Source organism: Hylobates moloch, unplaced genomic scaffold, assembly GCF_009828535.3.
Source record: "Hylobates moloch isolate HMO894 unplaced genomic scaffold, HMol_V3 SCAFFOLD_5, whole genome shotgun sequence".
Taxonomy (NCBI): Eukaryota; Metazoa; Chordata; class Mammalia; order Primates; family Hylobatidae; genus Hylobates; species Hylobates moloch.
In genome coordinates, this window is record NW_026652280.1 from 150,333,174 (window position 1) to 150,358,751 (window position 25,578).

Here is a 25,578-nt window from a genome sequence, read left to right on the forward strand (position 1 = left end):
CTGTAATTCCAGCACTTTGGGAGGCCAAGGTGGGCGGATCACGAGGTCAGGAGCTGGAGACCAGCCTGACCAGCATGGTGAAACCCCGTCTGTACTAAAGTAACAAAAAATTAGCCGGGCATGGTGGTGTGCAGCTGTAGTCCTAGCTACTCGGGAGGCTGGGGCAGAACTGCTTGAACCTGGCAGGCGGAGGTTGCAGTAAGCTGAGATTGTGCTGCTGCACTCCAGCCTGGGCAACAGAGACTCCATCACAAAAAAATAAAACAGAGTGATTGTACCCATTTTAGCTTTTTAAGAAAAAGACAGGTGCAAAAAAATACTGTGGCGACCATCAACTTACCCGTTAATGTTTCCTTATTTGAAGACAACCCCTTCTTTGGGTAATTCTGATACATAAAATGCTAAAAAAAAAAGTACAGTCCGAATCACAACCCCATTTTAAGATGGTAGATTGCCATTTAACCTAAGTCTGTGACCAATTCAGAATAACCATATTCAAACCTATCATCATTTCCAAATTTCAACAGCCATTTATTTTGTGCATCATTTAATTCATGTATGGGTTCTATCCACTTTCATCAGTTAACATTCTTGTTGACAAACCATTTTACATCAACTTGCTATAGAACACATGAAAGATACACATGGGGGAAAAAAATCAAGTAGAAACCTAGAGTTCTTTTACGTTAGCTCAGTTATTGAACATAACAGACACAGAAATATACACAAAGAACTGTAGTCAGAATAACAGGACTTCAGAATAAAAAGCAGAAAATAAAATACTGGTCTTTATTTTACAATATGTATAATTATATAATTTATTAAAATTAATTTAACACAATATACAAAATATTAACAGTAGTCGTTTTTAGATTCGATAAGCACTTCAAATACAGAAATGTTAAAATGGCAAAACTATACTATGCAACTTTCACTTCAGTGAATCTAGCTCACTAGCTCAGGCTGAACGTTCACTCTCTGAAGCACTTCTTCAGGCATGCAAAAGACAGGATTAACAGGTTTAATCTGTTCTTCTCCCAAAAGTGACAATCCAGCAATTCCAAATAAGGTATGAAAAGGATCCACCTATTTAAAAAAGAATTTATATACAGATTACAAAATGAAAACTTCTTTAACTTCAAATTATGAATACCTGACCTTTACCATATACTAATTTTGTTAGCAACAAGTGACAAGAAATTTCTGTAAGATTGTTCTATATCCTTCATGCATTCTACAATAAATAGAAAAAAAAACTGCTTTCAAAGCAACACTCAGAATGCCACCCTGGAAATCCATGGAGCCATGAAGTAATGCAACACTGAAATAATTCATAGAAATATGTCAGAGGCCGGGCGCGGTGGCTCACGCTTGTAATCCCAGCACTTTGGGAGGCCGAGGCGGGCGGATCACGAGGTCAGGAGATCGAGACCACGGTGAAACCCCGTCTCTACTAAAAATACAAAAAATTAGCCGGGCGTGGTGGCGGGCGCCTGTAGTCCCAGCTACTCGGAGAGGCTGAGGCAGGAGAATGGCGTGAACCCGGGAGGCGGAGGTTGCAGTGAGCCGAGATCGCGCCACTGCACTCCAGCCTGGGCGACAGAGCAAGACTCCGTCTCAAAAAAAAAAAAACAAAAAACAAAAAAAGAAATATGTCAGAAATATTACTTGCCATATCTCCTGGCCTGTCTGCAAATCCCCCCGTTTCTTCATCTTGACATGCTAAGATGAAATTACGCAGTTTCTCTCTATCAATCCAGTGAAGTCTTCCAATTATCTTTAGGGAAGCCAGGACCCACCATGAATAGCATACATCTGGTAACTAGGAGAGAAAAAAGTTGCCACAATTTCATTCTCTTTTATTTCCCTAATTTTGAGAACAATTTAAAAGTGGGTTAAGTCTCACTTAGGTAATCCGATGTTCAAAGTGTCAAACCATGTGGAGGGACGAAATCCAGGGATATACTGACATGCAGCGTATTAAATACTTGCTTAGAATGAAAGATAATCAATTAATGGGTAAGAAGAGGCCAAACTCCAATTCATAGGTAACCATGCTAAATATCTCAGTACTCACTGATAAGCATGCCATCTACCTTGTTTCCATCTGCAATGAATGCCTAACTCAGCCCCTTAACCAAGAAGCTAGTAGTATCATCATGAAATCCATGGGTATAGTTCTGTTTTTCTACAAGCACTGTCCAGGTGGGTACACACCTGCTTAAAATCAACTAAACCCTTGCTCTTCAAAATATGGTGACAGAAGTCTATAAAGAAGAAAATCCCACTCAAGGCTGATCTCATTTTAATGAGATCCCTGAATAACTCATAGACTCATTAGAAGCTGCCCTAGATTGTGTGCAAGCGCAGGCCCCGGTGCTCCCCACGGCCACCCATTTTTCCCTTGACAGTTCCTCAGGCTTTTTATTTCACTCTATCGTAGACAGCTACTGCAGGTGTTTCTCCACCCATTGTTATTCAGAAATACTAAGGTTTAAAAAGAAAAATACAGGCCGAGCACAGTGGCTCTCGCCTGTAATCCCAGCACTTTGGGAGGTTGAGGCGGGTAGATCACCTGAGGTCAGGAGTTTGAGACCAGCCTGACCAACATGGTGATACCCCATCTCTACTAAAAATACAAAATTAGACGGCCGTGGTGGTGTATGCCTGTAATCCCAGCTACTGTACCACCACGTCCCATTCAGAGGGCAGGGGCACAGCAAGCTACAATCCTTGAGTCCAACCTAGGCTATAGTGTAGGAATAGTTTTTACATTTATAAATCATTTAAAAATAGTCCTGGGTCAGGCGCGGTGGCTCACGCCTATAATCCCAGCACTTTGGGAGATTGATGCAGGCACATCACGAGGTCAGGAGTTTGAGACCAGCCTGGCCAATATGGTGAAATCCCGTCTCTAATAAAAATACAGAAATTAGCCGTGCGCCTGTTGTCCCAGCTACTTGGGAGGCTGAGGCAGGAGAACTGCTTGAACCTGGGAGGCGGAGGTTGCAGTGAATCAAGATGGTGTCACTGCACTCCAGCCTGGGCAATAGAGCAAGATTCCATCTCAAAAAAAAAAAAAAAAAAAAAAAATAGTTCTGACATATGAAATACAAGTATATCCATCCATAATAATTGTAATTGGAACACAGCCATACCCATTCATTTCTTACCACTTATGGCTGCACTTGCTCTACAGGACAATTACATAGTTGCAAATGAGTATTCTTCACTATTTGTCCCTTACAGACCTGATAAAGAGAGACCTATCATGTGGAGGAAAATCTAATAATAATCCTCTCTCCAAACCAAATTATCTGGGTATTCCTTAAATAAGAAGATTGCAAACAAAAATTCTGAGGTCTAATTTTAAAAAAATCCAATTTGCCAAAATGAACTGTCCTTAAACATGGAGATTTCTGAATAAGACTGCCTGGAAATGGACATCAGGATCAATGAGTATTTCAACTCATGGGGGTCTACTTTTGTCAAGGGGAGTCTTTTAGTAGGACGTATTACTGAAAATTTGCAACAGGGAAAGGTAATAAATAAGCTCATGGCCAATTTACAATATAGAAACAGGCAAGACAAACCAGCAGCATTCACTCAAGGTTCTAAAGCTAGCAGAATATGGCTTATCAAACAATACCTTCTCCGGCCTTCCATTGAGCCCGCCTGAGGGTAACTGTCGTTCACAAAGCCACCAGCCAAGTAAATCAGAATTTACTTGATGCAACTGACTTGTAATAGCCAGAAATCCTGTGCAACAATAGATCTAAAATTACAGACATAAAGTATATGTGTATAATAATTTCTTGACAGTAAAAGTGATAAAACTACTCAAATTATTAAAACACCACTTTATATCTAAAGTTTTTCTTCTTGATCTGACACTTAAAATTCCAAACATGTATTAATACCACATATCTGAAAAAATCCAAGCATACTATTACTAGTATGCAATTCTGCACTGAAATATTATTGTCAAAATTTCTTCATGGTTAGTATTTCACAGCCATCCCTTCACATATTCAGTGTTCTCTGGCAAAAGAAAAGAGGTTCATCATTTATCTTAGGAAAGAAAAATGTGTGTTTTTTTTTTTTAATCTGTATGGTTAGTGAGAAATTAATGGAAAACAAATGTGTTTTGGTGCTTATGAACCCACTTATGTTTGCTTAGGTCAGAGGAATCCACTGACAGAGAAAGGTATATAGTATATAAAGCAAAGTAATGATAGCAATTAGGCAATTCTTATGTAAGATGCCCTATTACAGTCAAATTAACTTTATGTGTATTTGACAAACACTGAAATAACCCATTTTCCTATTTTACTACACTTGCTTCCAAAATGACAACACATATTTTCATCTGTGTTCATAAATTACCTGCCCAGCATGGGATTCAGAACCTGGTCTGCAACCAAATCCACCGTCAAAGTTCATACAGGATAAAACAAATTCGATTGCCTTTTCCACATTAATAGCATCAAGCTTCCCCTACAAACAGAAAAAAAAAAAAAAAAATGCCTGTTAAATTCCAGAGTATTCAGCAGATCAGACTCAAAAAAAAAAAAATTCCACAGTATTCATGAACTTTAATCATTTCAATCAAATATTCAAAGCTTACCAACAAAGCCAAAGTTGCCACTGCACAAAAAGAGAATCTTGTGTCAATTTCTCCTATAATAAAAAGAGATCAAATCAAGGCAGGTGTTACCAAATCATACATGAGTCATCTAAAAACAAACACTGCACAACTACCCCTTTAAATGGAGTTCAAGCTTAACTTTTACCTTAGGGTAGTCAGGAGGAAACCTAAATCTGAAGTGCCTTTACTTCCCAAGAAAATTCCTTTGTCAAAAATAACAGCAAATTGACCAGGCACAGTAGCTCTTGCCTATAATTCCAACACTTTGGGAGGCTGAGGTGGGAGAATCACTTGAGCCTAAGAGTTTGAGACTAGCCTAGGCAACACAGTGAGACCCCATCTCTACAAAAAACTTTTTTAAAAAATTAGGTGGGGCTGGGCACTGTGGCTCAGGCCTGAAATCCCAGCACTTTTGGTGGCCGAGGCAGGAGGATCACATGAGGCCAGGGGACCCCAGCTCTACTAAAAATACAAAAACCAGCCAGGTGTTGTGGTGCACGTCTCAGCTACTCTGGAAGCTGAGGCAGGAAAATTGCTTGAGCTTGGGAGGTGGAGGTTGCAGTGAGCCAAGATTGCACCACTGCACTCCAGCCTGAGCAACAGAGCTCTCCAGCCCCAGCAACTGTCCCCCAGAATAAATAAATACACAAATAAATAGCTGCCTGTGATGGTATGAGCCTATATAGTCCCAGCTACTCAGGAGGCTGAGGCCTGAGGATCATGAGCGTGGACTGTCAAGGTTGCAGTGGGCAGTGATTGCACCACTGCACTCCAGCCTGGACAGAGCCAAGACCCTGCCACAAAAGAGTAACAGCAAATTATCTTAAGCTGCTTAAAGAATGCCCAGAAAGAGAAGAAAACGAATAGAACCAAAAGTATTAGTCAATTTCTAATAATGCAAATAAACTTACCCTACTTTATAAAAGTAGATTTTTCACATCCCATGAAGCAGCTGGTCTCTCTGGCCTGCACTGTGTTCATCCCTAAAGCAGAGATTATCTACGTTTATCAAATAAAATTCTATTCCCTCCCTCCACTCAAATATTCAGCAAGTTTGTAAAGTTTTTTTTTTTTTTTTTTTTTTTTAATATTTTTCCCTTTCCAGCAAGTAGTTTTTAAAAAACTTTACAAAGCCACCAAATATTGGGGAAAAAAATTCCACCTACCTTATCTTTTAGACTGGCCCCCTCTGTTCCAGTGCTCCTGTATGCTGATATAACTACCACAGTGCATGCTGGAAGTTCCAGCAGACCATTAACTCCAGTTAGACCAGCTGCTTAGTGGGACCTGAAAAGATGAAAAACTTATAAACTGGTTACTAGCAAAACCAGTACATTTTAATATTGGTATTGGGTAGAATGGACTAAATCTGACATTACCCCAAATATCTCCAGCAAAAGAACCATCTTCTTTCTGTAGACCTTTAACATATTCCACAACTTTATTTACGTCGATAACATTAATACTGTCATACAGCGTAAGAATCTGCAATAAAGACAAGTATTAGGTAAATGCCCCTTTCAGGTTTCTTCTAATGATCTTATGCTCAACTCTTTTTGAGTTGTCAAGCACATCCTTTTGTCTCTGTGTATAATCTTTTCTCAAATATGCAGACTCTCCTGTTATTGAATAAAATTAGATATTATCAAGAAAACCCAAATCTTTAAAGTAAAATTTTTCTACATATAAATTTTAACTTGGCATTCCAAGATACTCAAGTATACTAACTCACATACACACAAAGTCCTGATCCTCCCATCTTAGCACCCAGTACCAGAAAGACTTTAAACCACCAGGTAGATGTTCACTAATATCAAAATCAAATAGCTCCATTTAGCTATTTTACAGTATTTACACATACTGAAGATAAAAATTTTACCCTCCAAGGTCTCAGTGTAATTTAAGAACTCACATCAACTTTGGATTCAGCTAATACATGCCGTGACATCATTGACCTTGTAGGACAGCTTCACTTGTAACAAAACTTTTTGACCAAATCCTGATACAGTTCCAATTTCCAACTCTGAAGTAAGAGAACATACTATCAAGATCGTTGCAATTTTAATTAGTATTTACCTGGACAGCACTAAGAGTGTATAAAAGATGAGGATCATGTCCAATACTAGCACTTATTCCACCGCATTCATGTTGGCAAGACTTAATAAATGCCAGAATCTCTTCTCTATTCATACGATGAAGTTGTCCCATGAGATCCATTACTGTCAGACCCCAATAGATGCCACTCATTCTCAAATACTCAGACATACAGTATTCCTAAAATAATACACAATTTCTTAAATGTGTCATTTGAACTGGTAACAAGTTATAAAGAGTTAATTAAACACAAAGGTAACTCATTAGCCATGCTGCTATTTTTCCCTCTCCTGACCTTAATAGCACTAATCAGTAGTGAGTTTAAAATCTGTGCTGTTCAATGTTAGAAGCCATCTTCAGACACAACTATTATCAGAAAAAAATAATTATCTGAGAAGCACAGGATTAGTTCATCTATGGCTGACAATACAAACAGGGCTTTAGTTTCTCCCATGAGCCAGAGACAGAAAAACATCTACCTTTTTCATCAGTGAAGTTCAGGGAGAGTATTTCTTTCCAAGTACCTATACCATATTTATCAGACATCTATTTTAATGTGGACTCTGTACAAAACCTATTATCTATTAGTAAATTATATAACTACATGAAAAATCAAAATGCCCTAAACATGCCAAAGATGTTTAAGCCCAGATAAAAGTGGCTAATCAATGATACATGAAAATTAGTATTAGGATTCCAGAAACAAATTTTTCCCACACTCAACAATGCATTATATTTTAAGAAGTTTTGTGGCTAGGTGGTGGCTCCTGCCTGTAATCCCAGCACTTTGGGAAGCTGGGGCAGGCAGATCACTTGAGGTCAGGAGTCTGAGACCACTCTGGCCAACATAGCAAAAATCCGTCTCTACCAAAAATACAAAAACTAGCTGGGCGTGGTGGAATGCACCTGTAATCCCAGCTATTCAGGTGGCTCACTTAAACCCAGGAGGTGGAGGCTGCAGTGAGCCCAGATCGCACCGCTGTCCTCCAGTCTGGGCAACAAAGTGAGGTTATATCTCCCAAAAGGAAAAAAAGAAGTTTTTTAACAGGTGGTGCATCTTAGTTTGCTACTAACCCAAATTCAGGGCATAAAGATAGATAGCAGCTAAAGGCAGAAACGAGTCCAGCCCCATCCATATGGCCTTAACTCCATGACTGCTACTAGAGTATTTTCAAGGTTATGGGAACCTAACACTTAAGTAAAAAATTAATACATACCATATATCCCACAAATCGGTAGATTAAGACAACTGAGTTTGGATACTACAGGGAAAAACATTTACTCTTAACTAAGTTGTTTACTACTTTTTGCTAAGATTGTCCCAGAGTTTTCCTCGAAATTTAAAAACTTAAGGTAAAACTTTTTCAAGGTCTCAGAGTAATTCTAGAGCTAAAGTGTTATTACACATCAGCAATAGATTCAGATAATACATGCCAACACATCATTGACCTTGAAAGTATTACCCCTAACTACAAAAAGGGAAACCCGTTTTGTACCTCAAACCCTCATCTACTTTGTCTGGCAAGCCCTCTCAGTATAGGTAAAAACTGCGATTCTAGTAAGCCCACAACCTCAGACGTCCAAAGTACACTTAACTGAAGTTCAAAGGCACAGCACATCCTCAGTTCTCTGCATGGAGTTGGATGCCATTTTAAGACATAAAATATACTGTCTCACTGCTTATGACTGTCACACTTCTTTAAAATAAACTTTCCAACATAAAAAAAATTATACATACATAATCATCTTTCTTTGAGCCATAGGATGCAATATAATCTGCATGTTTCTCCAATAACAGAGTGTCTGGTGCATCTGACTTGATAATAACATCCTTCTGTGGAGTGCCCTTTCAAAATAAAAAAGCGGTAATCTCATCAATGTTTACCTTTACAATGTTCTTCTGCCCCACAGCATAGATTCAACATACATCTCAATTTTCACTTGATTTCATCTTGTAATAGGAAAACGTTCCACTAAAAAATTGTAACTAACTAGGGAGGCTGAGGTAGAAGATCGCTTGAGCCAGGGAAATTAAGGCTGCAGTGAACTGAGGTTCTGTCACTGCACTCCATCCTGGGCGACGGGAGACCGACTCAAAAACAAAACCAAAAAAAAAAAAAAAAAAAAACAACAAATTGTATCCAACAAAAAAGAACTTAAATCATTCAGGCTCCGTCTTAGTCACGATTCAGGTAATTTTCAGGTCTCAGAGTAATTCTAGAGCTAAAGTAGTAATAATCAACTTTAAATTCAGAATACATGCCAACTCATCATTGACCCAAAAAATTACCACCAGCATTTCTTGTTGTTCACTTTTCATTCAAAAAGATAAGTAAAAAATAAACACCATACAATATCAAAGCTTATCATTTCAGGACAACTTACGGTTTACATGTGGCAGAAAGCATATTTTTTAAAAATAAAAAAATCTAACCCTTAACTTGCAAGCGAATTCTTGCTTAATTAAATGCAGGTTTCAAAGCACCTTCTAAGTACCCCAAAAGTTGTTCAAATGTATTAAATAAGCAGTTCCTTTAGCTCCATCTTCTCCACCTTTAATCCGAGTCTCTGTATTTGCAGAAGTCCCCATGTGATGCGGCTCTAGTTCTTTTCGTATCTATATCTTCCTCATTGAGAGTACACTGCAGTCACTATAACAGGTCATGAAGATTACCGGAAGTGATTAAGTACCGAATTTTCCTCTGATCCCATTAAAAATCTTAGAGCGAGACCACATCGCTAACGATTTTAAAGAAGTCCTTGACACCCCCCCTCCAAAAAAAAAAAAACAAAGCCACCAATCAGCCACAGCTTTTTAGAGGGGTTAAGAAATCGGGCTGCTCAACTCTAACAGGCCCTCCCTACAGAAGGCCTGGATAAAATTAGAAGCGGCATTGCCCGCGAGGTCTGCAGAAAACGCTGAGTAATATTTCACACTCAAAAAACCTTCCAAAGCCTGTGTCTTAACCATTCTCCAGCACCAGGAAACCAATCCTAAGGCGACCAGTGTGCTTAACCCTACCCTACCATGTCTGCTACCAACCCACCCGCACAGCAGCGCTAAACTCACACTTACCATGTCTAACGGGGAAAAGAGAGAGCAGGGTCAGCTACTGGGTAGACTTAGGACCCGGGCGCCTGCGCAGATGCGCCTCTCAGGCCCCCATCGCGCTCCGATATAGCTGACCACACTTTTGCCTGCAAGGCAGAGCAGTTCCACGGCTGCCTTAGGACCCCACTGATCGCTCATAGGTGTCCTCACTGCCTGAGTCCAAAGTCCGGGGACCATAATCTTGTGCCATAGTCATTCCGATTTGTCTAGAAACAGTTTTAAATAATATTTAAATATCTGAGTTGCTTTTAAGAAATCATTTGTTCTAGCTGGACGCGGTGGCTCACGCCTGTAATCCCAGCACTTTGGGAAGCCGGACAGCAGGATTGCTTGAGCCTAGGAGTGTAACCACCCAACATTGGGGTTCACTTTGCCTGCTGCTGACCGAGAGCCCATTTATCAAGACAGCGGACTTGCAATGGAGAAAGAGTAATTCATGCAAAGCCGGCTGTGCGGGAGACCAGAGTTTTATTCTTACTCGAATAGTCTCCCCAAGAAGTATTCAGAGTTTTTAAAGATAATTTGGCGATTAGGGGCTTGGGAAGTAGGGAGTGCTGATGGGTCAGGTTGGAGATGGACTCATAGTGGATAGACGTTGAGTTTTTCTTGCTGTTTTCTGTTCCTGGGTAGGATGGCAGAACTGGTTGAGCCAAATTACCAATCTGGGTGGTTTCAGCTGATCCATGGAGAGCAGGGTCTGCAAAATATCTCAAGAACTTATCTTAGATTTTACAATAGTGATGTTATCCCCAGGAGCAATTTGGGGAGGTTCAGACACTTGGAGCCAGAGGCTGCATGACCTCCAAACTGTAATTTCTAATCTTGTCCTAATCTGTTAGTTCTGCAAAGGCAGACTGGTCCCCAGGCAAGAAAGCGGTCTTTTTGGGAAAGGGATATTATCAATTTTGTTTCAGAGTCAAACCATAAACCGAATTCCTTCCTAAGTTGGTTCAGCCTAGGCTCAGGAATGAACAAGGACAGCTTAGCCGGGAGAGGTGGCAGGCGCCTGTAGTCCCAGCCACTCGGGAGGCTGAGGCAGGAGAATGGCGTGAACCCCGCGGGGCGGAGCCTGCAGTGAGCCGAAATCGCGCCACTGCACTCCAGCCTGGGCGACAGCGAGACTCCGTCCCCCTACGAAAAAAAAAAAAAGTTAGAAGCGGCCGGTGGCTCACGCTGTAATCCCAGCACTTTGGGACGCCAAGGCGGGCGGATCACGAGGTCAGGGAATCGAGACCATCCCGGCTAAAACCCGTCTCTACTACAAATACAAAAAGTTAGCCGAGCGTGGTGGCGGGCGCCTGTAGTCCCATCCACTCCCCAGGTTGAAGCAGGAAAATGGCGTGAACCCGGGAGGCGGAGCTTGCAGTGAGCAGAGATCACGCCACTGCACTCCAGCCTGGGGGACAGAGCGAGACTAGTCTCAAAAACAAGTTAGAAGCAAGATGGAGTCGGTTAGGTCTGATTTCTTTCACTGCCATAATTTCCTCAGTTATAATTTTGCAAAGGCGGTTCCAGGAGATCCAGACCAGCCTGGGCAATGTTGCAAGACCCCCGTCTCTACAAATAATAAAAATATGAGCCAGACGTGGTTGCCCAAGCCTGTGGTTTCAGCTACTGGGGAGCCTGAGGTGAGAGAATTACTTGAGCTGTGGGGCAGGGGGTGGAGGCTACAGTGAGCGGTGATAATGCCACTGCACTGCAGGGTGTGAGACAGAACGAGACCATGTCTCAAAAAAACATTTGTTCTTGAGGCCCTTTGCACTCCGAAAATCTGAAATGGCTGTTAATTAGTAGAATGCCTGCTTACACGTAGTAAGTGTTCAATGAATATTTTTAAAATGCATATTAATGAAATGTTCACATTTCCTTCCTGTTTGCCTTGTCTATCTCAAGGTCCAGCCCTGTACCCGCCCCACCTCCTTGCCACACACACACAGGCCACCCTCCCCACCACCACCACCACCACCACCACCACCACTTCTTCAGAGAGTGCTAATAGTAAAAATATTGGAAGTTACTTTTTTTTGTTAATTATACTGTGAGTTCTAGAGTACACGTGTACAACGTGCAGGTTTGTTACATGGGTATGTATGTGCCAGGTTGGATTGCTGCACCCATTAACTCATCATTTATATTAGGTATTTCTCCTAATGCTATCCTTCCCCCCTCCCCCACACCATGACAGGCCCCGGTGTGTGATGGGCTCCGCCCTGTGTCCAGGTGTTCTCATTCTTCAATTACCACCTATGAGTGAGAATATGTGGTGTTTGGTTTTCTGTCCTTGTGATACTTTGCTCAGAATGATGGCTTCCAGCTTCATCCATGACCCTACAAAGGACATGAACTCATCCTTTTTTATGGCTGCATAGTACTACAAGGTGTATATGTGCCACATTTTCTTAATCCACTCTATCATTGATGGACATTTGAGTTGGATCCAAGTCTTTGCTATTGTGAATAGTGCCTCAATAAACTTACGTGTGCATGTGTCTTTATAATCTTTGGGTATATACCCTGTAATGGGATCACTGGGTCAAATGCTATTTCTAGTTCTAGATCCCTGAGGAATCACCACACTGTCTTCCACATTGGTTGAACTACTTTACTCTACCACCAACAATGTAAAAGTGTTCCTATTTCTCCACATCCTGTCCAGCATCTGTTGTTTCCTGACTTTTTTTTCTTCTTTTTCTTCAACTATTATTTTATTTTTTTTATTATTATTATACTTTAAGTTTTAGGGTACATGTGCATAACGTGCAGGTTTGTTACATATATATACATGTGCCATGTTGGTGTGTTGCACCCATTAACTGGTCATTTACATTAGGTATATCTCCTAATGCTATCCCTTCCCCCTCCCCCCACCCCACAACAGGCCCGGGAGTGTGATGTTCCCCTTCTTGTGTCCATGTGTTCTCATTGTTCAATTCCCACCTATGAGTGAGAACATGCGGTGTTTGGTTTTTTGTTCTTGTGATAGTTTGCTGAGATGATGGTCTCCAGCTTCATCCATGTCCCTACAAAGGACATGAACTCATCATTTTTTATGGCTGCATAGTATTCTGTGGTGTATATGTGCCACATTTTCTTAATCCAGTCTATCGTTGTTGGACATTTGGGTTGGTTCCAAGTCTTTGCTATTGTGAATAGTGCCGAAATAAACATAAGTGTGCATGTCTTTATAGTCCTTTGGGTATATACCCAGTAATGGGATGGCTGGGTCAAATGGTATTTCTAGTTCTAGATCCCTGAGGAATTGCCACACTGTCTTCCACAATGGTTGAACTAGTTTACAGTCCCACCAACAGGGTAAAAGTGTTCCTATTTCTCCACATCCTCTCCAGCACCTGTTGTTTCCTGACTTTTTAATGACTGCCATTCTAAATGATATGAGATGGTATCTCATTGTGGTTTTGATTTGCATTTCTCTGATGGCCAGTGATGATGAGCATTTTTTCATGTGTCTGTTGGCTGCAGAAATGTCTTCTTTTGAGAAGTGTCTGTTCATATCCTTCAGCCACTTTTTGATGGGGTTGTTTTTTTCTTGTAAATTTGTTTGAGTTCATTGTAGACTCTAGATATTAGCCCTTTGTCAGATGAGTAGGTTGCAAAAATTTTCTCCCATTCTGTAGGTTGCCTGTTCATTCTGATGGTGGTTTCTTTTGCTGTGCAGAAGCTCTTGAGTTTAATTAGATCCCATTTGTCAATTTTGGCTTTTGTTGCCATTGCTTTTGGTGTTTTAGACATGAAGTCCTTGCCCATGCCTATGTCCCGAATGGTATTGCCTAGGTTTTCTTCTAGGGTTTTTATGGTTTTAGGTCTAACATGTAAGTCTTTAATTCATCTTGAATTAATTTTTGTATAAGGTGTAAGGAAGGGATCCACTTTCAGCTTTCTACATATGGCTAGCCAGTTTTCCCAGCACCATTTATTAAATAGGGAATCCTTTCCCCATTTCTTGTTTTTGTCAGGTTTGTCAAAGATCAGATAGTTGTAGATATGCAGCATTATTTCTGAGGGCTCTGTTCTGTTCTGTTGGTCTATATATCTGTTTTGGTACCAGTACCATGCTGTTTTGGTTACTGTAGCCTTGTAGTATAGTTTGAAGTCAGGTAGCATGATGCCTCAGGATTGTCTTGGCAATGTGGGCTCTTTTTTAGTTCCATATGAACTTTAAAGTAGTTTTTTCCAATTCTGTGAAGAAAGTCATTGGCAGCTTGATGGGGATGGCATTGAATCTATAAATTACCTTGGGCACTATGGCCATTTTCACGATATTGATCCTTCCTACCCATGAGCATGGAATGTTCTTCCATTTGTTTGTATCCTCTTTTATTTCATTGAGCAGTGGTTTGTAGTTCTCCTGGAAGAGGTCCTTCACATCCCTTGTAAGTTGGATTTCTAGGTATTTTATTCTCTTTGAAGCAATTGTGAATGGGAGTTCACTCACGATTTGGCTCTCTGTTTGTCTGTTATTGGTGTATAAGAATGCTTGTGATTTTTGCACATTGATTTTGTATCCTGAGATTTTGCTGAAGTTGCTTATCAGCTTAAGGAGATTTTGGGCTGAGACAATGGGGTTTCCTAGATGTACAATCATTACAGATGTGAGCCACCATGCCCCACCCGAGCATATTTTATTTAACTGTGGATTAGCTTGGGTATTAACTTTTAACTGTTAAATATATCTTATATGGTATGTGGGTGTGCGTATTTGCGAGTTTGCTCCAGGCCCTGCAAATGTAGAGTTGGCCTTCTCTCTTTTAACATTCTCCCTTTCTGGAACTTTAGTTGACATGTTAGACTTCCTTTTTTTTTTTTTTTTTTGAGATGGAGTCTGTCTGTCACCCAGGCTGGAGTGCAGTGGTGCGATGTGGGCTCACTGCAACCTCCACTTCATGTGTTCAAGTGATTCTCCTGCCTCAGCCTCCTGAATAGCTGGGATTACAGGCGTGCACCACCATGCCTGGCTAATTTTTTGGTATTTTCAGTAGAGACAGGGTTTCACCATGTTGGCCAGGCTGGTGTCGAACTCCTGACCTCAAGTCATCTGCCTGCCTCAGCCTCCCAAAGTAATGGGATTATAGGAGTGAGCCACTGAACCTGACTGACATGTTACACTTTCTTGTTGCATCCTTCTCATTTCTTCACCTCTTGTATTTTTCACCTTTTTGTCTTTCTGTGATGCATCCTGGGTAATTTATTCCTATCTATAAGCTAGTATTCTTTTCCTACTTAAAGTCCATGGGCTAGCAGCATCAAAATCACTCTGAGAGCTATTATAAAGGCAGAGTCTGAGTCACATCCTAGACCTACCAAATCGCATTCTGCATTTTGGTAAGCTCCCCAAGGATTCCTATGCATGTTAAAACTTGAGAAATACTATTTCAGATTCCATTTGATTATTTTTCAGATCTACCTTTTTGTTTTTATAGATTCCTATTGTTTTCCATTGTGTGATTTTTCGAATTTCTTTACATCTTTCACGTTGAGTTATTTTATACAGTTTTCTCTTGGTATCTGCAGGGGTACTGGTTCCAGGAACCCCTGCAGATACCAAACTCCAAGGATGCTCAAGTCCTTTGTATAAAACAGCATAGTATTTGCATATAACCTATGCACATCCTCCCATATACTTTAAATCATTTCTAGATTACTTATAATATCTAATAAGATGCCTACATATCACTCTGTTTGTGTGGATTCAGGGTACTACTTGCATGTGGCAAATTCAAGTTTTGCTTTTTGGAACTTTGTGGAAATTTTTTTTCCCGTGAGTATTTCTTATCTGAGGTTGGTTGAATCTACAGATGCTGAACCCACGGAAACAGAGTATGGCCAACTGTACTGTTTATCTGATCATTCTAATATCTGGAGTCTTGAGGTCTGTGTTAGTCTGTTCTCTCATTGATATAAAGAAATACCTTAGACTGGATAATTGATAAATAGGTTTAATTGGCTCATGGTTCGGCAAGCTATATAGGAAGCACAGCTGGAGAGGCCTCAGAAAACTTACAATCATGGCAGAAGGTGAAGGGGAAGCAGGCAAGTCTTACATGGCCAGAGCAGGAGGAAAAGGTGCAGGGTGGAGGCACCACACAATTTTAAACAACCAGATCTCATGCGAAAACTCACAAGGACAGTGTTCAAGGGGATGGTGTTAAACCATTAGAAACCATTCCCGTGATCCAATCACCTCCCACCAGGCCCCACCTCCAACATTGGGATTACAGTTGAACGTGAGATTTGGGTAGGGACACAGATCCAAACCATATCAAGGTCTCAAATGTGTTATTTTTAATTTTCAGTTGACTTTTTTTCATGCTAATTGGGGTTATTTATTTTGAAGATTTTTGGTTGTCAGCTCATTAATTAGGGCCTAATTGGAAGGTGTTTTTCTCTGGAGAACATTTGCATTTGCTCTGACAAGAGCCAGAGAGTGATAATCGTCTAAATTTACATTACATAAACATAAGCATTAAGTATTAAGCATGTGCTATGTAGTCGGCCCTCTAAGAAATGCTTCTACCCTGAAGGAGCCTAGTGGGAAAGATAGTTGGTAAATAATCTGTGACAAATTCTCTGACAAAGGCAAGCTTAGTATGCTATGGAAAAGGTGCCTTTTCCAAATCAGATGGGAGAGAGTTGTGGTAGAGGGGACAACAGAGGGAGACAGGGATTGGTCAGATATCCCGGGAAAGGCAATGCTTGAAATAATCATATAAGCATCAGACCCAAAAAGTAACATTATTCAGATTGCTAATAACTGCTGAAGGAATGAAAAACAAACCTAACTTCCTGCTGTATAAATTCATTCAACTAATATGTATTGAATGCCTAGAATATGCCAATATTATTCTAAGGTCTGGGGGTACAGTGGTAAGCAAAATAGAAATATATGTAGGAAGCATATATTCTAACAATTCATTTTTAATTTTTATTATTATTATTTTTGAGACAGGGTCTCACTCTGTTCTCCAGGCTGGAGTACAGTAGTGGGATCAGGACTCACTGCAGACTCATCCTCCTGGGCTCAAGAGATCATCCTCCCACCTCAGTCTCCAGAGTAGCTGGGACCAAAGGTGTGCATCAACATGCCCAGCTATTTTTTTTTTTTTTTTTTTTTTAGGAAGCAGGGTCTCCCTGTGTTGCCTAGGCTGGTCTTAAACTCCTGGGCCCAGGCAATCCTCCATCCTCCCGCCTCAGCCTCCCAAAGTGCTGGAATTACAAATGTGAGCCACCACCCCCAGCCCAATTCTTGAACTACATTTGAAAATTCTATTCCTGGGTATTTATCCTATGAATATACCCCCTTGGTAGTGAAGTGACTTATGTGCAAGAATAACCACAGGAGCAGTCTTTGTAATAGCAAAAGATTTAAAAAATTTTAATTGGTCGGGCCCAGTGGCTCACGCCTGTAATCCCAGCACTTTGGGAGGCTGAGGCAGGCAGATCACCTGAGGTCAGGAGTTTGAGACCAGTCTGACCAACATGGCGAAACCCCATATCTACTAAAAAAAAAATACAAAAATTAGCTGGGCATGGTGGTACATGCCTGTAATCCCGGCTACTCAAGAGGCTGAGACAGGAGAATAGCGTGAACTCAGGAGGCAGAGGTTGCAGTGAGCCGAGATCCGAGATCACACCACTGCACTTCAGCCTGGGTGACAAAGCAAGACTGCATCTCAAAAATCAAACAAGCAAACAAAGCTAATTGACCATCAAAAGGTTAAACTATGGTATATTCCTTATACAGCTATTAAAGAGAATGAAGAAGCTCTACACATATGGGAAGGTTTTAAAAATATACCAAGTGAAAACAGACATAAAAAGAAAGCAACAAACCATATAGTATGCTACTTATGTGGGAAACAAAGGAAAAAATATGTATCTGTGAATGCATAGAATTACAAAAAAACAGCTGCCTAACAGGAAAATATTCAGTGAAAAGTAATCCTTTCTTAAATTCTGTCTACCACCCAATCCTTTAAGAAAGGATTACTTTTCTATTACATTTATTCAAATAAAAATGATCCCCCTCCAAAGAAATGTAGTAGCTATGCTATAACAAAGAATTGTATTCTTTCTTTCTGATATTGAATAAAGTAATTAACACTGTATTAGTCCATTTTCACACAGCTATAAAGAAATACCTGAGACTGGGTAATTTATAAAGGAAAGAGGCTTAATTGACTCACAGTTCCATGGCTGGGGAGGCCTCAGGAGACTTTCAATGATGCCGGAAGGTGAAGGGGAAACAAGACCTTCTTCACATGGTGGCAGGAAAGAAGAGAAAGCGTAGGGGGAAGAGCCCCTTATAAAACTGTCAGATCTTACGAGAACTCACTATCATGAGACTATCATGGGGGAAATGACCCCCAGGGTTACAATTCAAGATGAGATTTGGGCGGGGACACAGAGCCAAACCTTATCAAACACCATTTAGCTTTGGCCATGTACAGTTTCTGTGCTATTCTGATGCTTGCTCAAGGGCTCTGCTATAAACTAGAAGCCAAATTTGTGTTTTCAAGAAAGGGCAGTCTTAGAGCCTCATGGAAAGAACCAGGTGCTTTGGACTACTGATAAATTCTTCAAAAAAAAGTCATGGGTACAGGCTTCTGAGCAGACATAGCTTAGACAACTTTCAAGCCACAGCAGTGAACTGAGTCTTCATTTCTAGGACTCTCTTCTGGAAACAGACTGATTCATGAAAGCAGAACACCAACCCAATTTCCAGCAGAACAATTACCCAGGACTGAAGGAACTGATGAGAGAAACTTAATCATGGTTATTTATTGGAATATTGTTGATGCAGTGTTCTATTTTTATGGTATATGAGGAAGCCCTTTAAAATTCTTCATAAGCTATTGACTCCAATTTAGTATACTCCACTTTTGTAAACTGAAATTTTCTTTTTCCTTTTTTTTTTTTTTTTTTGCAACAGGGTCTTGCTCTGTCACCCAGGCTGGAGTGTAGTGTGGTTTGAACATGGATCATTGCAGCCTCAGCCTCCTAGGCCCAAGAGATCTTCCTGACTCAGCCCCCTGTGTAGCTGGGACCACAGGTGTGCATCTCCACATCTAGCTAATTTTCTAATTTTTTGTAGAGATGAGGTCTCACCATCTTGCCCAGGCTAGTCTTGAACTCCTGGGCTTAAGCAATCCTCCCACCTCAGCCTCCCAAAGTGCTGGGGTTACAGGCATAAACCACTGCACCCAGCCCTGATATTTTTAAATGGCCTGTGATTCTAAGCCCTCAGAATTCAGGAATGTACTGAATCTCCTTTTATTTCATAGCAATATTCAAAAGGAATCTGACCTCCTTTTTACCAGGATAATTGATTAGTTCATGAGGGCCATACCTAGAGTGTCCTTTTTGAAAATAATTCTAATTTAATCAGTTATGAGAAGTCCGTTATTAAAAACAAGTTGACTTTATATGTAGAGTCAATACCTACAAAGCTGTCTCAATAACACTGGAAAAGTGCCTGGCTTAAATGTTCGTAAGTGGTAAGGAAGAGCAATGCTCGGCAAGCCAGGAACCCTAGCAAATTCTGAAGACGTTAAGGAGAGAGATCACCCAAGTTCTTAGGTACTACAGGAGAAATCTAGTGGAGAGTTTCTTGGATTTGGTTCCCCAGCCTTGGGATGTCAAGCTATAGAGGCTTTTAAAAGTCCAATTTGAGGTCTCTGATGAAAAATTTCAGACAGAAGTTAATCCTGTGGCCTTAGTAATTTGTTCAGTACTGTATGGTTCTGGATTTGCAAAGTAAATTTGAGGAGATCTACATGACTAATGAACACTCTTGCTGTACCTAGGCAAATAATCCACATAAACCTAATGAAATTTGCTTTTCACTGATCAGGAATACTTGTGGCAGATTCCTATTGATGAAAAGTAAGAGACTGTTAAGAAACACTGTCAAAGCCTTGAAAAAGGATAAATTATTGGGTGTCCCTTTAGTGGTAACGCTAGGTATTATCTAATTGATCCTCTGCATATTATCTGATGGGATATGTACCACTGTCTTTTTATTGGATAGACTGTTATACAATTGTAAATGTAGATGTTAAATTGTAAAAATAAATAAATAAATAAAGTAATGCAACTGAACCTTAACTACAACTAATTTCTGCTCTGTAGAAAAGATGGTCCCATTAGGTTTTATTGCCCTATACCAGTGGTCCCCAACCTTTTTGGCACCAGGGACCAGTTTTGTGGAAGATAATTTTTCCACAGACACAGTGGGGGATGCAAGGGGAGATGTTTTGGGGATAAAAATATTCTCAGATCATTAGGCATTAGATTCTCATAGGAGCACGAAACTTAGATCCCTCACGTGTGCAGTTCACAATAGGGTTCATGCTCCTATGAGAATCTAATGTTGCCACTGATTTGACAGGAGGTGGAGCTCAGGCAGTAATGCTTGCTCGCCCAACACTCACCCCCTGCTGTGCAGCACAGTTCCTAATGGCCCAGAGACTGCTACTGGTTTGTGGCCTGGGGGTTGGGGACCCCTGCCCTATAGGATATGGTTAATCTACTAGCAAATTCTTTTTTTTTTTTTTAGATGGAGTTTCACTCTTGTTGCCCAGGCTGGAGTGCAATGGTGCGATCTCAGCTCACTGCAACCTCTGCCTCCCAAGTTCAAGCGATTCTCCTGCCTCAGCCTCCCGAGTAGCTGGGATTGCAGGCATGCGCCACCATGCCCAGCTAATTTTGTATTTTTAGTAGAGACAGGGTTTCTCCATGTTGGTCAGGCTGGTTTCGAACTCCCCATCTCAGGTGATCTGCCCGCCTCGGCCTCCCAAAGTGCTGGAATTACAGGCATGAGCCACCACGCCCAGCCTAGCAAATTCTTTTAAGCATTTATTACTGCCTATATCTGCTCTTCAAATTCTCTGACATGGCCAGAGCAGGAGGAAAAGGTGCAGGGTGGAGGCTAGTTCCCTCATCCAATGAGTTAAATACAGTCTTTCACATATTAAGAAAAGAAAAAACACTGTTGCCTGTGGAATTTAATCTTTAATCTCCAAAGACCCTTTGTACTATTTGATAATGTATTCAAATTAATGGCTGTAATTCTAGAAGCCATATCAACAACCCTTTTTTTTTTTTTTAATCCAGAGGAGTCACTGAATAATTCTTCTCCCTCTATGCAAATTGATGACTCTGGTAGATTCCTTAAACATTCATTAAAATTCTGGTAAACCTACCAGATCACATGTAAAACTATGCTTTCTCTAGGAACCATCAATTCACTGATGGAGGCAACTAACAGTCATGTTTGTAGTCCATGACTGTACCTACCCTCCTTCTTGTAATGGCCCTAGTCAGCAAGCTTATAAATGTGGTGGTCAATCCAAAATATAAATATGCTACCGTGAAGTCTGATTCTATGGTGGGATCAAAGAAGCAGAGAAAGTTAGACTATAGAGCAACAATGAATAAAATATGACAGAAGTAGAGAGTTAGCAGAAGACTATATATATATTTCATGGATTCCTGAGGACTGACTATTCTGGTTTTAGTCCCTTCCTGAGACTGACTGCATTCCTGCCTTTCAGATCTGAGTCACTTCCACATACTTAAAATACATATTTGCTTAAAGTAGCTTAAATTCATTTGTTACTTGTGACTAAAAAGGCTTAACTGATGCAAAATTATATAAGTGCTTAATATTTATTAGCAAGGATACTGTAATATTCTCATCATAAGGCTTTGGAGTACATTTATATCTTGTATAGAAACCTTTTCTCCTTCCTTCCTTCCTTCCTCCCTCCCTCCCTCCCTTCTTTTGGAGTACATTTATATCTTGTATAGAAACCTTTTCTTCTCCCTCCCTCTTCCTTCATCCCTTCTCTCCTTCCTTCCTTTTTTTTGATGTTGTTTCACTCTTGTTGCCCAGGCTGGAGTGCAATGGCATCTCAGCTTACTGCAACCTCGGCCTCCCGGGTTCAAGCGTTTCTCCTGCCTCACCTCCTAAGTAGCTCGAATTACAGGTGCCCACCACCATGCCCGGCTAATTTTCTGTATTTTTAGTAGAGACCGGGTTTCACTATGTTGGCCAGGCTGGTCTCAAACTCCTGACCTTGTGATCCGCCCGCCTTGGCCTCCCAAAGTGCTGGGATTACAGGCATGAGCCACCTTGCCCGGCCCTTTTTTTCTTTTTAGGGTCTCACTCTGTCACACAGGATGGAGTATAAATGGTGCCAACACAGTTCACTGAAGCCTCAAATTCCTGCCCTCGGTGATCCTCCCACCTCAGCCTTCCAAAGTGTTGGGATTATAGGCACGAGCCACCACGCCCAGCCCATGTCTAGAAGCTTTATGTTTAGAAATGGTTGGGCCTCTGTATTGCAAATTCAAATTTGCATTTGAAATATACACATTCTATTTAACTTCTCCTTTCTACATAATACCCAATTAAGAATTCTCTAAATCTCCTTACCAATCTCAAGTTGTATCATTTAAATAAAATTTCATCATTGAGCATGGAGGAAATGTCATTTAAATATTTTATATTTGCAAAAGATTCGATTTTTATTTTGGTAATTTAATGTAGTATAAGAAATTTATTTGGTCTTTGTTCCCAGTTCCTGGCACAGAGCTCCTAAAACCCTTGGAATTTCTTGAGTTCTTGGAGTTATCTTCTGTTATTCCTTATAAACCTTTTCAATCATACCTGAATTTGGCATATGAGATCACTTAGGGTGGGGCCCCTAGATAATCTCAGGAGGAATCTGGTCACCAGAAGGACTAAGTAATTAGAGGGTGATGTTATGGACTGAATTGTGTCCCTCCAAAATTCCTATGTTGAAGCCTTAACTCCCAATGTGACTGTACTTGAAGATAGGATCTTTTAGGGAGTTAATTAAGGTCATGAGGACAGGGCTCTAATCTCACAGGGCTAGTGTCCGTAGAAGAGGAGAAAGAGACACAGGAGCTCCCCCTACCCCAACCCTTCATGATGCACAGAGAAGAGGACATGTAGGGACACAGAAGGTGGCAGTCTATAAGGCAGCAAGAGAGGACTCACTAGAAACAACCCACATGGTACCTTGATCTTGAAATTCTACCTTCCAGAACTGTGAGAAAATAAATTTATTTAAGCCACCAAGTCTCCAGTGTATTTTTTATAACAGCCCTAGGAGACTAATACAGTTGGGAGCTTCCAGCTTTCACCTTGGTCCTCTGGGGAGGAGTGGAGGACTGGAGATTGAGATCTATGGAAACTATTGAATTTGAGTTGGGGAGCTTCCAAGTTGAGGAATACAGAGACATGCAGGGAAGGTGATATGCTGGAAGAAGGCATGGAAGCTCTGCACCTCCCTTCTCCCTCCATACCTTTCCCTATGCACCTGTTCATTAATTGTTCCTAGTTGTACCCTTTATGATATAAACAGGTAAATGTAAGTTAAGTATTTTCCTGAGTTCTGTGAGCTATTCTGGCAAATTATCGACCCTGAGGGCAGGGTCATGGGAATACCTGAATTTGCAGCCATGTTGGACAGAGTACGGGTAGCTTAGGGAGTCAGGACTTGTGACTGGCCTCTGAAGTGAGGGCAGCCTTATGGGATTGAGCCTAACTCTGCTGCATAGTGTCAGAACAGAATTAAAAGGTAGGACACAGTTGATGCCAGAGAACTGGAGAATGAAATGTGATGTCAGAAAGCACTCCATTTAGTATAACACAGTTTAGCAGTATTTGATATTTAGAATTACAAAGAAATATTAAATTCAGAGATTTGGGTTCTTATATTATTTCATATTTATATTTTCTGAGGTCTTTAAAAATGTAATAAAAAATGAACAGGTAACTTAATTCAATTCAAAATTAAAACGACTTTTTTTCATCACAGTAAATACAAGAAATATACACTATTACATGAAGTAATGAAATTTCCTGGAAAAAATACAGAAAGATATGATAATAAGCACTGAACAATTTTATTAAGTTCTTTGCCAAAATGCAAACATATGAAATGAGATTGTGTACAATAGACCAAAGGCTACCTAGAGACCAACAGTCATATAAAAAAATTTAAGGCAAGCTTTATTGATTTATTTTAAATAAGGTAAGTGAAATATGGGCTCATAATTAAACAAGATTTTCAAGAAAGTTCTTGTAGCTGTAAAATAGGAGAATATGAATGTCAAAATTTTGACTGTTTCTGTGCCAAACAGAAAGTTTCACAAATGCTTTCCAAACTGCAGTAAAAAGAACTTTAATAATACCATTAAGTCTACAAAGTCACTGTCAAGTTGATAGTATTCAAATACTACAATATTTTCTAAATGTAAATTTTGTAACATCTTGAATACTTTCTAAGCCCACTTTTCTGTCATTACAAAAGTAAAATTCCAAGAAATTTCTGCTACATTAATCTTAAGAGATCAAAATAACATATGTACTTTTCTAGGTTAATGTAATTCAAGTAAAGTGGTACTAAAGAAAACACATCATTTTAATAAAAACCAAACCTGCTTAAGAGACATAACAGAGTTAAGCAAAAGTATAAACTACTATAATAAGCAGTTGCTTAGATTTAATATAAGAGGATTTATTTTTATTTTCACTGGAAAAAACGTTAAAGCCCTTTCTCTTTTCTGGAGCTGAAACAGTGGCTTGTGTTTTAGTTGTTCAATGTTTCTACAGTAATTTTTTTTAATTTTTATACTTGCCAATGTGTTCACGGGCTATAATAAGTCTTTGAATTTGTGAAGTACCTTCATAAATCTGCAAGAAAAATATAAGTGTAGGTTAAATATCTTTAGTACATAAATAGTTCGATTTATTCAACATTTTAGACAGTAGTATAAGCTGTGTTGTAATATAAAACCGAATCAAACCATACATAGGGTCTCTAGCCTCTACAGATTCCAAAACCTGATTTTGTGAAAGTCTGAAAATATGGAGTTCTCTAAAGATTGGTTTAAGTTATTATAAAAAGCCACTTATCAAAATTTTGGAGAAGAGTCTTCAAAACATAAAAAAAGAAAATATATTTACATTTCAGAAAGTTTGGGAAAACTAAAGTTTAATGTAGCCAAAATATGTGTCCAACTTTTCTGAACTGTTCTTAGCTAGCTGTCTCCCTCAGTCTTTTATTCTCACCCTTAAATTTTTTTTTTTCTCCCACTGCCTATGGAACAGAGTTGCTAAAGAAAAAGATGCTGGAAGGATTTCAAGAGTCAGACCTTATTTCCATTCTAAACTTCTAACTATAGCCATTCGTTAGTTCATCTTCTCAGATGGCAGCGAAAAGCTAAACGGTTGATGATAGTAATCGCAATAATTATAAAGGCTCTAGGAGAGGAAGGGTATCACCACATAAACCTGTGACTTTGGATAAGGCACAAATTCTGGACCTCAGCTTTTTCATGTCTACATGGAGAGGCCGCACTATGTCTAACATTCCTTCTCACTCTAGCATTTTGATTCGAATTCAATATTTCCAATGACTGGATGAGTCAAATAATTTGCTAGGTGTAGGGGGAGCAAGGGAAGAGATACTGAGGAGCAAGAATGTGGTAATTATTAAGTAATTACTTAAGCCACATGTAGAGAAGATGTACATTTATATTTCCTTTTACTGAATTCCTCCTTTTTTTGACTACCAATTTAGTTTGGAATTAATCTACATCACTGTCTCCTGATGTTGGTTTCTGACTCCAAATATAGTTACAATAAATTAAATAGTTGTCGGGCAAGATTCAA

General features: G+C 40.0%; 2 protein-coding genes and 3 non-coding genes across 10 annotated transcripts in view; all 5 read right to left on the minus strand.

The window, feature by feature from the left end:
* Positions 1 to 510: 510 nt before the first annotated feature.
* Positions 511 to 25,291, minus strand: RABGGTB (Rab geranylgeranyltransferase subunit beta). 5 transcript variants are annotated; one of them, XM_058439655.1, is made up of 9 exons: positions 25,265 to 25,291; positions 8,481 to 8,588; positions 6,725 to 6,922; positions 6,028 to 6,133; positions 4,628 to 4,680; positions 4,387 to 4,497; positions 3,650 to 3,775; positions 1,673 to 1,822; positions 511 to 1,086 (listed from the first exon to the last, which is right to left on the minus strand). In XM_058439655.1, exons 1-9 carry the CDS (start codon positions 25,274 to 25,276, stop codon positions 946 to 948), a joined length of 1,005 nt encoding a protein of 334 aa, XP_058295638.1. In that variant the 5' UTR covers positions 25,277 to 25,291; the 3' UTR covers positions 511 to 945. The 5 variants fall into 5 exon arrangements, with proteins under 5 accessions (XP_058295638.1, XP_032011447.1, XP_032011449.1 ...); XM_032155556.1 differs by lacking the exon at positions 25,265 to 25,291 and adding an exon at positions 9,819 to 9,893; XM_032155558.2 differs by lacking the exon at positions 25,265 to 25,291 and adding an exon at positions 9,296 to 9,808.
* Positions 6,533 to 6,604, minus strand: LOC116470057 (small nucleolar RNA SNORD45). The gene has a single exon (XR_004248487.1). It is a non-coding gene; the product is annotated as a small nucleolar RNA SNORD45 (small nucleolar RNA).
* On the minus strand, positions 8,109 to 8,192 carry LOC116470055 (small nucleolar RNA SNORD45). The gene has a single exon (XR_004248485.1). It is a non-coding gene; the product is annotated as a small nucleolar RNA SNORD45 (small nucleolar RNA).
* LOC116470056 (small nucleolar RNA SNORD45) lies at positions 8,943 to 9,021 on the minus strand. The gene has a single exon (XR_004248486.1). It is a non-coding gene; the product is annotated as a small nucleolar RNA SNORD45 (small nucleolar RNA).
* The window catches only part of ACADM (acyl-CoA dehydrogenase medium chain), a 39,319-nt gene continuing 37,524 nt past the window's right edge, over positions 23,784 to 25,578 (minus strand). For both annotated transcript variants that reach the window (XM_032155564.2, XM_032155563.2), the window contains one exon: positions 23,784 to 24,597. In XM_032155564.2, coding sequence (XP_032011455.1) covers positions 24,526 to 24,597 — 72 coding nt within the window. In that variant the 3' untranslated portion in view covers positions 23,784 to 24,525. The remainder of the gene's footprint in view (positions 24,598 to 25,578) is intronic.